Source organism: Echinops telfairi, unplaced genomic scaffold (genome assembly GCF_000313985.2).
Source record: "Echinops telfairi isolate 266 unplaced genomic scaffold, ASM31398v2 ScPeMD7_25;HRSCAF=90, whole genome shotgun sequence".
Classification (NCBI taxonomy): domain Eukaryota; kingdom Metazoa; phylum Chordata; class Mammalia; order Afrosoricida; family Tenrecidae; genus Echinops; species Echinops telfairi.
In genome coordinates this window covers 19,483,997-19,497,374 of record NW_022103922.1, presented here as the reverse complement: position 1 = coordinate 19,497,374, position 13,378 = coordinate 19,483,997, and the positions used below count along the sequence as shown (strand labels likewise).

Below are 13,378 nucleotides of genomic sequence, written 5' to 3'. Positions count from 1 at the left end.
TAACCCCCAGCCTTGCAGCAAGCATCCAAGCACATAACCATTGCACCATCAGAGAAAGTGGGGCTGTGTGAGGCCAGGCTCAGGAAAAGAGGGGTTCCCCCGTAGGGAGCCGGCAGTGCTAGGAGAGGAGGGGAGCAAGGGTTTCCTAACATCCCCATGCCCTACCAAGTAGGATCCCAACTTCTTCAGTCACCGTTCCTGGACAGTCTCATGGATTATAGAACTGCCCCTGTGCACGTCTGACATTGCATATTTAACAGGAACATAAAGTCTCAAGTCTTCCTCTGAGTCATCAGACCACTGTATAACCCACTGCGCCACGGAAATGACACGGCCCAAACCTCCCAAAGACTGAAGTAGATTTTAGTGTCAGAAAGAATCTGAATGCTGCCTTCCTCTCACCCACATTCTTTTCTTGGGTGGGTTTCGATGGACTCCTGGACCCCTCAGAAAACGAAATGGGAGTGGGGGCTGGGCCCCAGCCCTCACCTGTCTCCAGCCCCCGACCCCAGCAATTGTTCCGTGGTCGCCCCGAGAGTTAAAGAGCCCAAGAAGGTTCCACTTGCAGCCGAGGTGCCCTCGCCACTCCTCCAGCTGGTGCAGGTATGCCCAGCTGGCAAAAGAAGCTACTATTCCAGGGGCCTTGGAAATGCCTGTGGGGAAATGGGATTAAAAGAGAAAGGGATTATCCCACCAATTGGGTGAACACCCTCGTGCCTGAGAAAGTCAATGTAACGTGAGTGGGGGGCAGTTCTTAGGATGCCAATGCTGGATGGCCATGAGCCTTTGGCCCCTCAGAAGATCTTCAGTCTGTAATCAAGGTTGTGTCCATGATCAAGGTTGTAGGACCCCTTTGGAGGGGCAGGCAGAGTTGCCAAAAACAGAGCCTGTTACCAAATGGATCTGGATGGCTCGTCACCCGCACACCTTAACCAAGTTCACCCAAGTGCTGGTTTTATAAAAATGCCATCTACCGGAGGGGAAAGAGAATTCAGCCCTGGGCAACAGGAATCCTTGACTTTACCCACTGCCAGACAGCATTTATGCTTTTATCACCCAAGTCCACTTCCTGCTGGGTACTGAGTTTGTAAAATTACAAGCAGAACAAAAAATCGAATTGTCATTCTGATAACCAACATGACTGGACCCTTAAGGGTCAAACTGCCACGTCCCTGCATTATTTAAAAGAGAAAGAGTCTTGATTGCACAGTTCAGTGAGATCAGGTACGCATGCTTTAAAATGCTGAAAATACCAAACCTCGAGGGTTACCTATAGAAGCTATTCCTGAGGACTCTGATCTAACTTCAGAGGCATAGTCCCAAAGTACAATTCCGTTGATCACTTATTAGGGCCTGTTGTGGATTATGTCTTCATCAAAATCCTGGTTGTCAATCCTCACCTCTCTGCTGTAGCTCAGAATCTCAGCAGGGGCTGGGCAGTGGGGCAGGATTAGTACAGGGTGCCCAAGGACTCAAACTCAAACTCACTGCCACTGAGCCCATCCTGACTCACAGCGAGGGCCCTCTAGGGCAGAGTAGAACTGTATCTTGGGGTTTCAGAAGCTGTGACTCTTACAGGGCTAGAAAATCTCACCTTTTCCCCACAGAGCAGCTGGTAACCAGCTGGTACCAACTGCTGACCTGTTGGTTAATAGCCCAACGTATAATCCGCCAGGACTCCTACTGTCGGGTGTATCGAGTCAATCTCTTTAAAGATGTGAGAGTAAACAAACCAGCAGAGAGAGAGAGGCCAGGACACAGGGAGATCTCCAACAACCCACAAGCAGAAGCTGCAGACAAACACCTTCCCCTAGAGTCAGCGCCCTGAATTTGGACTTCTACTCTCCAAATAAATGCCTGCTGGTTAAGGCCACCCACGTGTGGTGATTGTTTTAGCAGCACGAAGTAACTAAGACAGACCCATTCCTGTTACGATACATGAAAGAAAGAAAAAAGACTCAATATTGCATCATAAAATCCAGTGATTAGACCTTAGGGGCACAGCTACCTTGAATGTCTTCTAAATTCTGCTTTCTGAAGAAGGATGGCTGGCACATATATTCCATCCTAGCTGTGGGCGAGTCTTAAGAGTTATCTACTCAGATATTTTTTAAATATTAGAAGAATATATATAAAAAATGTTAGCAGTGGTTGTGCGCAGGCAAGCAGTCAAAAAACAGGCAATTTTTTCGCTTCTTAGACTGATCTTCAGTGTCCAAATTTTCTTGAGACCCGTCGTTGCTTTTACAGAGTGATGCCAGGCGTCCGGCTTAAAATGCGATGGAGAGACAGCAGGTTGGTCCCCACTGATGAGTTCTAATGCAAAGGAGAGTTATGCTTGCGCCGTTTTATGTAGCCCCATCCCACGTTTCTTTTCCAGTCCTCCTCTCTGATTGGAACCAACCTCTGGAAGCGTAAGTGCTTCTCATACCAAAAGCACTCGTCCTGGCAGGTGAATGAGCGCTGGCCTCCGGAGTCATGTCTTGTAGGAGAGGCACCGAAGCAGCTCCCTATGTCAGGGCACTCAATCCCATGCGTAATTAAACATGCCCAGCAGCTCTCAGTATCCCCATTTCCGGTTGGAAGGGCAAGGTGGAAGCCAAGGACGCTGAGGGGTCACCAGGATCTACCTGGTCAAAGGGAGAACCAGCCCCCTCCTGACTGGGGAGACCACACTCCTGTCACCAAGCAGGCCTGCAGACAGAAATTTGACCTCACTCTCAAAACACTGCCTACACTCTCCATTCTACTCCACCCCCGGCCCATCTCTCCGCTGCCACAATACAGCTGAGTTAAAAATGTCCCCCAAACCTGCCATGTGGGAGGCATTTTTATATAGAATTGGAACCAAAAGTGATAATGGTATGATACTTCCCTTTTGAACAAAGCTGGTCTCCCAGGAACCAATCTTTCTATTCTAGTCCACAACCTCCCCACCCCCAGGGTTCACTGGGGTGCATCAGAGGTTCCACAGTATTTCCTTCAAGTATTATTTTTTAAATATATACATTAACAATGACAAGACTGCATGGTCACTCATCAATAGCCAACTCTCCTCCCTGAGAGGTCACCAGTTACTTGCATTTTCACTGCCTCCTAGATGATTAACAAGAGGCTATCAATTAACCTTAAAATAAATTTAAATAAGATACGACCTACAATGGAGCTCCAGGAAGATTTCATACAGCAGTCCTCTAAGCCCACGTGAAAACCCAGGCAGCAAACCAAGCCAACGCTTGTTGCGGGCTGTGGTCACTTCCTTACTGGGCTTTTAGCATTGGATCCTGTTGATATAAATTCCTGGACACGCCAAAAACTAAGGTAACCAGATTTTAACATTGGTAAAGTGAGACAAAAGTGGGACACCATTGATAAAATTCATATCCTGGCGAAATAGCCACATGGCAGCCGAAAACTGTATACCCTAGCTTGTTGTGCATTCTTTCCAAAAATCGGGACATTTTTAAAACGCTGTGGGATGCTGGAAAACTTGTTAAAAATCGGGACTGTCCCGCCAAAAGCGGGATGTCCGGTCACCTTACAAAAAAAACGAGACTGCCAAACTGGGAGATTCTTAAGATGGGTGAAAGAGCTCATCTGTCCGGCCCTACCCCACAATGGAATGTCATAAAGCAGGATGCCTGAGCTTAAATGGGTATCCCTGAGGGCGATACTCCACACCTCAAGCCTTTCCGACAGTTCGGGAGTCTTCCACAGAGCTCAGGGAGAGGAGGTTAGTTGTAGCCAGTGTTGGTTCAAGCTAGAAAAACTCAGAAGGCAACAGATATTTTTTTCCCTGCTGTGGAAACACAACCCAAGTCCACGGGTCCGTGTGTAAGAAGTGCTGCCACCACCTAAGGAAGCCAGCAGTCCAGACGCCGTGCGCGCTGGCCAATGAGACTGTGCAGCTGGATTCCCGCAGTGAATGGGAGAAGAGGCGAGATTCTTGAAGCTAATTTCCAGAAGAGCATCATATAGACTGGAGGCTTCAAATGAGAAACGTCTCAAAAACAAAACAAAACAAAACAAAACCTTCAGGCCTGCTCCAAGTGTTGAGCCAGAAATGCTGCCCTGCTTCGAAGGGGGGGCCTTTGGGCCGTCTCGCTGAGTGCCAGCTGACTGCAGAGCTGGGGGGCCCCACGAGGCTGGCCCTCTGGAGATTTTAGGCTACAGAGCAGGGAGTGGGGTGGGGATGGGAGATCGCAACATTTTAAAATTGTGCTCATCTTCCAGAATAGCTAAAAGTGGATCGTCGTTTTTGGCACAGAGGGATTTGCTCCATCGTTTTTCCCTCCTCTGAAATCAAGTCTCCAACTCTCAGCAGAGGTAGTTAGAATGCACAAAGGCAGGTGAAAAACCTGGGTGAGTTGAGAAGCCCAGATTTTAAAAAAGCAAAACCGCATTGTGTGTCTGATTTGCTTGGTTTCCTTGAAGGGCCGGTGTCCCACATGAACTTCTCTGAGAGGCTTCCATCTGAGAGTTAGTGTGTCTGTTAACAGCAGGTCAGGGTCGGATGGAGGTTGAGGGCCTGCCAAGGGCAGGGTCCGGTGGGGGAGGGGCGCGCTCCAGGAAGCCCGGCATGGCTGGTGGCGCCGGGCGCCCCCACAGCATGGGAAGCAAACGACGAGTCCCCCACCCCCAGGTGAGGAGACAATGACTTCTCCCCCCCCCGCACGCACGGCGGAGTCCCGGCAGCGCAGACAAGTAAGCTAGAGCCCTAGACAAGCGAATTTTAAAATCAAACCGTCCCTGCCCCCCCTCGGCGAGCCCCTCGGGGGCCGCCCCCAGCCAGCGGGGCCCAGGGCGAGAGGGAAAGGAAGCGAGGGGCCTCCCCGCGGCCCGGCCGTCACGTGATCTTGACGGGCGATTTCTTGCTGGCGCACAGCAGGGACACGTAGGGGACACCGATGAAGGCCCACTTCTCGCTGGGCCAGAACTTGATGACCGGGCCTTGCTCGGGGATCTCCGAGGCGGCGTCGAAGTAGGCGAAGCACACGCAGCCCAGGTAGGAGGCCAGGCAGATGAGGATGTGCCTACGACAGGAGCCCAGGGTCAGAAGCTGACGTCAACGGGCACGCACGCACGCACGCACGCACGCACGCAGGCCCAGCTAGGTCTACCAGGCCTGCCCCTCTCCGGGAATCCGCCCACCCCCTCGTAGCTATAATGACCGCCCAGGGACCTCGTAGAAATAGGACGGGATCAAGAGGCCAACTATGCCCAGAATGGCCGGAAGTTGATCCGTCGTGAGCAGCTCTGGACAAGGCTTAAAAAGAGTGATCTATTAAGGTGACCAGATTTTAACACTGGTAAAGCGGGACACCATTGATAAAACTCACATCCTGGCGAAATAGCCACATGGCAGCCGAAAACCGTATACCCTAGCTTGTGGTGCATTCTTTCCAAAAATCGGGACTTTTTAAAAACGCTGCGGGATGCGGGAAAAATTGTTAAAAAGCGGGACTGTCCCCCCAAAAGCGGGACGTCTGGTCACCTTATGACTAAAATACGCCTCCTTGATCACAGGAATCACTACCAAGGAGTTGATTCCAACACAGCCACCCTCTAAGACACAACTGAGGCTTACATCCTTTGGGGAGTGGACAGGCTCAGCTTTCTCACAAGAAAATGCCTTCGGCCTCTCGTTCCATTATTATTTTTATATTTCTATGTGTTTACATTGTTAGAAATAATCAATTTACACAGGAGTAGAGTTACACTCCTGGAAACTCACAGGGCAGCACTACCCTTTCCTAGAGAGTCGCTGTGAGTCAGCAGTGACTCGATGGCAGTGAAGTTTACACACGTACCAAAATTAGTCAGACTGCACACTTAATGCCTGTGCATATTATCCTCTGTATATGAAACCTCAACAAGCACATTAAAAAGGGTCCATAAATCCACGAATGTGAGTCAACTTGGAACCAAAGAACCATCTGGCAACAGATCCCAAGAGATACTAGAAACACCAGCTTAGGCTGCTTCATTACATTCTGAGTTTTGCAAATCCTTCTCGAAGTCCTCAAGTCTTAAGTGTAGAGCCGGCTGGGTCTTGTAGTAGATATATACAAGACCCTACATGTATGTGGGAACGTAGATGGATTTGCTCCATCGATTTGACTGCCACAGTGTAACCTGAGTATTGCAAAGAATGGCTGTTCTAATTCCCTATCATTGAACCCTGAGGCTGAGTTCATTTAAGTAGGTGGTTGATACTGGGTTACTGGATGATTCTCTTTCCTTCTCTGGGCTTCTGTCCCTACCTGTAAGAGGTGTGGGTGTAACTGTCCCTAGATGACCTGTGAGGCCCTGTGCTTTCACCACAGGCCCAGAGACGTAGTCCTACGCTGGAACAACCCTGTCCACACACCACAGCTCCACCCAACAGGCTCTTGCTAGTCTAGCTCAGGTGACAGATTGGGTTTTCAAGCTCCTGGATGCTTTAATAATGGAGCTAGAGATAAGAGACCACAGCCTTTCAGCATACAGTGACAACATTTTGGCTAAGCCTGCTCTCTGAAGCCAACTCTGCTTTTTAAAATTCTTCCCCCACTGCTCCAGAAACGTCTGACAGTGCAGGTGAGGAGAGAAGCTCACGTGGGCACTGCCCTGTCCCCATGGCACCCCTGGGCACCTGGCAGTGTGTGCAGACCCCTGCCTCGCAGCCAGGTCTACATCAGCAGGGCCACTTACCACACGCAGTGCAGGTAGGGGAAGTGGAAGGAGGACAGCAGCTCGCAGAAGGCGCGGTCGCTGATCCAGCAGAAGAGGGCGAGCATCCACCAGAGGCCAGAGAAGAGGCCTAACTTAAACACACGCACGTTGTCACACCTGCACGGGATACAGAGGACATTTCAGCCCGGGCTCCCACCCACCACTGGCCACTTCTGCTCGGGTCTCCGACACTGCTTCCTTCTTCCCAGCACATACCAGGCTCTCAGCGTTTGCTGAATGAATGGGATGAGGGGGTTCAGAACACACTGGGACACATTTTTCAGAAATAAATCCTAGACAATCAGATGCAGTTTTCCTTCCTTGTCCCTGAGTTGCCCATAAAGTGAATTATTTCCATCTTATTGGCGGGTGCAGTAGGTTAAGCATTGGACTGCTTGATGGAAGGCTGTCAGTTCAAACCCACAAGCCACTCAGCAGGAGAAAGAGCGACGGTCTTGGAAGCCCTGTGCAGCAGGTCAACCCTGTCCTGTAGGCTACAGTGGGTTGGAATGGAGTCAATGGCTGTGGGGAGTGGGGTGAGAGGGGAGATGCCTAACAGGCAGGGGAGGGGGGTGACTGAGTCCTTCTCAACCCATCCTTCGGGGTTCCTTCTCCACAGGGGATGGCTCCTCAGTCCTTCAAAATCTCGCATAACTCCCCCCAAACGACTAGGTGGGACCATGCAGACTGGGTGTACTTCTGCTTTTCCTAATGTGTCTGGGTAAGAGCTAGGGGAAGATGCCCATAGGATTATATGATACAGTTGTGACTGTGAACAAGGGCCCACTGTGATTGTAAAGAGTTGGAACTCTGAACGTGGGAATAAGAGTTGCCGTCCTGCAGGGTATAAAACAAGCCATCTCGGAAGCAGCGGGAAATTGCACTTCCAGCAAGAAAGAAGAGCTACAAACGGAGCATGTCCTTTGATTCCACTGCCCTGCACTGCCTGGTTCAGGAGGCAGAGCCGCACGTGACACTGAAGAAGCCGTGGCAGCAGAGGCGGCAGCAGGAGCACAAGGCAGTGGGCTTCCAAGCCCACAGAGAGAGAAAGCTGCCTTCAGGCAGGAGGCTCGCTTGTGCAGTGGGCTGCCTCCAGGAACTCACTCGGAGGCTAGGTTTGCTGATCCATAGAACTAGAGCTGAGTGCCTTCTGTCTGAGTCTTATGGCAGAGTGGCATGCCCTTTGGGTATTTATTGGCAGCACTTAAAGGAGCTTTATAGCATTGTCCAAGCAGGGCAGACGCCAAGGGGCCCAGTGGCTGAGAGGTCAAGGACCAGAGAAAGGCCTGCCTGCCTCTCTCTGCAAATGATAAACGTGTTCATGTGTAACAGAGGCATAAGGACGGGAAGAGGCTGACCTGAGTGAAGAACTGTGTCCTGAGCATTTCGGATCCTGAACAGTAACTTGCTAACTTCCCTAATAAACCTCGTGGTTTCAAGTACCATCTGGGAGTTCTGTGTGGCCAGAGTCATCAAACCCAGAATGCATTGGCAGAGATGGCTGGGGCAGAACTGGTTGGAGGGTAGAGGCATGTCTAACACGGCCTCACAGGAATCAGCCCTGGACTGATGTTCAGTTAGATCAGTGGTTCTCAACCCCCCACCATAAAATTATTTTCACTGCTACTTCATCACTGTCATTTTGCTACTGTTATGAATCAGGAGACCCCATGTGAAAGGGTCGTTCGACCCCCAAAGGGGTCACGACCCACAGGTTACAAACCACTGCTTTAGATGCTCCACCCACCCTTGTGAAGTCAGCAGAGGCAGAGACCACCTGTGGCATGGTTCCACACAGACACCTATGTAACCTGCAGAGTATGAATGTGCAATGAAGTACAGGAGTTGTGCAGTTTGTAAAAAAAAAAAAAATAGGATGCACGTAAATACATTAGTCCACTATCTGTTTTTCTTTCAGAAAGGGCCTGCCATATTTATTCTAGGCCCAACATCAGCCTGTGTCTGAAATGGTCTGTCTCTCCCTGTCCTTAAGGCTACTGAAATAGACAGACTGGAGAAAAGTTGGCTTCTGCGCCTGGCTCGCAGCCTAGCCCAGGACCATCAGCTGAGGGATTCCGAGGCTGGACCTCTTTAAGGAGCAAGCAGCCTCTCTTCCTCCCACAGAGCGGCTGGTGGGTTTGGCCCACAGACCCTGTCATCTGCAGTCCAGTGCTTACCCAGCCAAACCACCAAGGCTCCTAGCTCTAGAACAGCAAGTGGAAATCACCCTCTTCCCCTGCACCCCTCCTTTAGTGCAGACGATCTGAAGCCGCTCCCAAGGCAGAAAGCTGGAAAGAAGGGTTTCTGTCCTCTCAGAAGAAAGCAGAGTCGAAACTCTGAGGGAGCACATCGCATGAAGGGGGTGTTGTGGATTACAACACTCCACATGGGTGACCAGGAGAAAGTCATGTCTTGGAAATGCACTGCTGAAATGAGCACTGGGAAAGAGGAGTGTTTCCAAAGAGAATAAGACAGGGGCAGTTTGGTTTGGTGCTTCTTGGTCTGGCCCGGGGAAGACAGAAGTATCTCCAAGAGGACTGAAGTCGAATGTTATCTGGATGTCAGCTCCGAGTTCACAGCCTCCCCAAGGAACGTGCTTACACGCACACCCCACCCTGGTGAGAAACCGAGCCTCAGAGAATATATCTGTCATAGTCCAAAGTATTCGATTTGGGACTAAGGTTTCATCATTTTCCAGGCCTCCTTCCCCTTTTCCGTGTGTGTGTGTGTGTGTGTGTGTGTGTGTGTGTGGTGTGTGTGTTGCTCTCCGGTCCAATCTGCTTGGGTCAGACTAGAACTATGCTTCCTCGGGTTATCAATGGCTTTGGGATTTTGGAAGCAAACTGCCAGCCCGTCTTCCAGTGCCTCTGGGTAAACTCCAAGCTCCAGTGCTTCCCGTAGCAGCCGAGTATGTTAACCCAGGGGGCCCCATAGCCTCTCTAGGACATGATGTCTCCTTATTCTTGGCATCGGAACAACCTATTCCCTTTCCTACAGAAGTAACTTCGAGCAGCTTAGCTTGCGTGCCCGGCAGATTCTTGAGTGTTCTTGCTGGGCTAGCTCTCCCATCACCTGGAGTATTGCGCCCACACTACGCACTAGCTGCTCCCCTGCTTCCGAAAATGAGATCAGTCACATTTTGGTCTTCAAATCTGACTCCCACCCAACAGTCAAGAGCTAACTGCCTCTGAAGGGGAAACTTCTCCCCAACCGCTCAAAGGAGTCCGGGGCAGGCCGAGAGAGGGGCACCCACCTCTTTAGCTCTGCAATGAGCAGAGCCGTACAAGGCACTCCCAGTGTCATCAGAGAGATGTTGTTGATGGCGGGCTTAACAAACGCCAGGCACGTAGTCACCGCAGACAGGACACAGACCACGGCTTTGAACCTGCCCCTGAATGGGGGGAAGCAAAATCAAATCAATTAGCAAAGGAGTGTTTTTTCCTTCGTTTGTTTGTTGAATGTTCTTGGGCTGAACGGAAATGGCACAAAGTACCAAGAGCCTCAAACACAAAAACATTCATACCCAGCGCTCAGTCTTCCACTTGCAAGAATTTCTCCTCAGGAGATAAGCAGAGATTTGCAAAACTGTCTAGCCACAACTGGTTATTACACAAGCCTTTTTTTTTTTTATCCAAGCTTTTTTTTTTTTTTTTTTTAGTAAGTGCAAAATTAGAACCAACCCAAGTCCCTAAAGGTGAGTTAAGGGCAATTTTCCCCTTTAGGGTTACTTTCCTGTATTTTTTTAGGTGTTTGACAGCCAGTGGTGGCACATTATTTCTGTAAGTATTTTTGGCCACAGCTGCTTAGACAAAAGAGAGATGGACAAGGGTGGCAATGTACCAATAAAACATTAGTTACAAAAACAGGCGGTATATCCCAGTGGGGCCATAGAGTGTAGTTTGACAATCCTTGTACTACTGGGTAAACATCGATGACTTTTATAACAAATAAAAAAGGCCATTTTAAAAAACTGCCTAGTTTTAAAATATAGAAATAAGTGAAAGCCCACATCATGCTAGGTGTTCAGCATATAAAACTGAAAGCCCCAAGAACTTATTCCACATAGACCTACCCCTACACTCACTTAATTGACCACCAGTATATACTAGAACATGTGTGGACAAGCAGTCACCATGACAAATCTTAGCGCAATAGTGGCCCTGCCCTGGCTGCCTCCAGGGAGGTGGTTTGATAGAAGGGACAGAAGTGGCGGCAACGTGACCCTGACCGCGCTCCCTCTCCTCCCGCTGGGATTCTATCTCCTCTTGCAGGAAACAAGAAGGCAGGGCAAGATGACCTCTTCGGCCTCCTGCATGATTGAAACTTCAGGAGCACATGATTTTCCTGAAGTTTCTGCGATTCCTCAGGAGCACAATATACTTTGGCCAAGAGCCCTGGAACCAGTCACAGTGAAGGAAACCCGTAGGGTTGCGATGCCATAATCAAGGAATCAAAGCGCAGGGAGCCTTCTAGTTCCAGAAGAGGGAAGCCGTTTATCAGCAAGGCGCAGGAAGTCATTGATCAAGCTGCCAGCTTTCTGACTGGTGTGGACAGAAACGGGAGCCCCGAACCTCAAGCAGAGGAAAAATTACATGCATGGGAAAGGAGCCAAAGAGTACATAACTCCTCAGAGGGCTCCTGTTTCCCTCCTGGCCCTGGCGGGCATCCTTTCACTCCTGGGTGAAGGGTTAGCAGCCCAAAAGTCCCCCGGTTGCCGTCACAGGATGGCCGCTGGGGACACAGAGTCCCTCTCTCAGCAGGGTTAAGGTCACATGACGCAAGCCAATGCCATCTGGCCTTTTTAGACGGGGTCAAAACAGCAGCAGCTGCTGCCTTGTTGCATCACCTCCTTCTGGCCAATGCTTTCGGGTTCTGGCACAGCTTAGAGAGGGTCAAGGCATGGTGAAAGCGCAGAGCTTAGTCCAGGGGTCCTCAAACTTTTTAAACAGGGGGCCAATTCACTGTCCCTCAGACCCGTTGGAGGGCCGGACTACAGTTTAAAAAAAAAAAAAATGAACAAATTCCTATGCACACTGCACATATCTTATTTTGAAGTAAAAAAACAAACGGAGCAAAAACACCCGGCGGCCCAGATAAATGTCCTTGGTGGGCCACATGTGGCCCGTGGGCCGTAGTTTGGGGACGCCTGGGTCTTAGAAAGATGCGCATTGAAATCCCGCCTAAGCATTTGGTAGCTCTGGGATTTGCAGCAAGTCATCTGACTCTCCACGCCTCCAGCTGACCACCTGGAAAATCCAGGCAACCTGCCTCACCTATGTGCACTGCCATTGCATCCGTTCCGACAGACAGGAGCCCTGAATAGGGGTTCGGAGGCTTTAACTCCTTGCCTGAGCAGACCACTTCACGGGTCTCCCCAGGGGCGGCTGATGGGTTTGAAACTCGGACTTTGTGGTTTGCAGTCCCACACTTAGCCGACAGCGTCGCTGGGGCTCCTGTCCCGCGTCTTATAGTTCATGGGAGTGTGAAAGCACTTACCACTGTGCCTGGCACAGGTGAGCCAAAAGCCGGAGTTCTGACTCTGGCTTCCCCCCTGCATTTCCGGGTCTTAGGTGGCTGGCATCTTTGAGAACACCAGGCCTTTCAGATGCCAGCCTTCCATTGAGCTGTGGCGTGTTTAACCAGTGGCACCACCAGCGACTCCTTTGGGTAGGTGCTCATGAACTTCATTATGACCGTGATCATTGCTGCCACTGAGTGTGTTATGTTAACTAGCATTATTACTGGTGAAGTCGCTGGGTGGTACAAACAGACACATGCTCAGCTTTGGGTGGAATGGTTGGGGGTTCGAACCCATCCAGATCCACGTCTCGGGAAGCAGTCTGGCCATCTGCACCTGAAAGGACACAGCTGTAAAAAAAAACACGGGGAGCCAGGACCAACCAACCAGCCACCAGCAACAGCAGCACCCCAACATCGTAACGGGATCGCTCCCTCTGGGGGCATCTGCTGGAGCTGGGGCTGCAATGGTCAGGGGGCCACTATTTATAGGACTGCCGACAGGTGCCAAGACAGCCAGCTTCCAGGCCGGCAGTGTCCACAGACAGCTCCCCAGGTTAGGTCCTGCAGCCCTGGAGGAATGTGTGTGGGGAGGGTGGCTGAGCTGGAAGGATGTCCGGTGAACACACAATTCTGCAGCGGGCAGAAGTCAACACAGGTCACGGGGCCAGCAGAAAACCAGAGGCCCTCAGTACAATGGAGAGCTAGAAATTCCAGGACCGACAGGGTGGTTCCAAACAATGGCAGGCAGCCCAACTGGTCCTGTTTTCTACTTTCCAGCACATTCTGGTTTCGTCCTGGAAGACAAACTCAGGGACCCCTATGAGCCCCTTTGTCCTTTGTTCTCCAAGCCAAAGCTCGCAACCCAAAAGACCCAAGTGCAGCTGCTCCTGTTGCTGTCGTGAGCTGCTGTTTAAAGCCTTGGTTGCCCACCATCGGGGACCCTGTCCCCCTTGTTCTATCAATCACTTGATTGATAGATGTCCCTTTAAAACCCAAACCAAACTCATGCCATCGAGCCCATTCCTATGCATAGCCACCCTAGACGTAGAACTGCCCCTGCAGGGTTCCCAGGTGATTTTTTTTTAATCATTTTATTAGGGGCTCATACAACTCTTATCACAATCCATACATACATCAATTGTGT

The 13,378-nt window shown here is 50.5% G+C and overlaps 1 protein-coding gene across 1 annotated transcript in view; it reads right to left on the bottom strand.

Annotated features, from left to right (window-relative positions):
* Nucleotides 1-4,764: 4,764 nt before the first annotated feature.
* The window catches only part of ACER2 (alkaline ceramidase 2), a 31,621-nt gene continuing 23,007 nt past the window's right edge, over nucleotides 4,765-13,378 (bottom strand). Inside the window, exons 4-6 of the mRNA XM_004706552.2 lie at nucleotides 9,968-10,105; nucleotides 6,694-6,831; nucleotides 4,765-5,033 (exon numbers count right to left, since the gene is read on the bottom strand). Coding sequence (XP_004706609.1) covers nucleotides 4,847-5,033; nucleotides 6,694-6,831; nucleotides 9,968-10,105 — 463 coding nt within the window. The 3' untranslated portion in view covers nucleotides 4,765-4,846. The remainder of the gene's footprint in view (nucleotides 5,034-6,693; nucleotides 6,832-9,967; nucleotides 10,106-13,378) is intronic.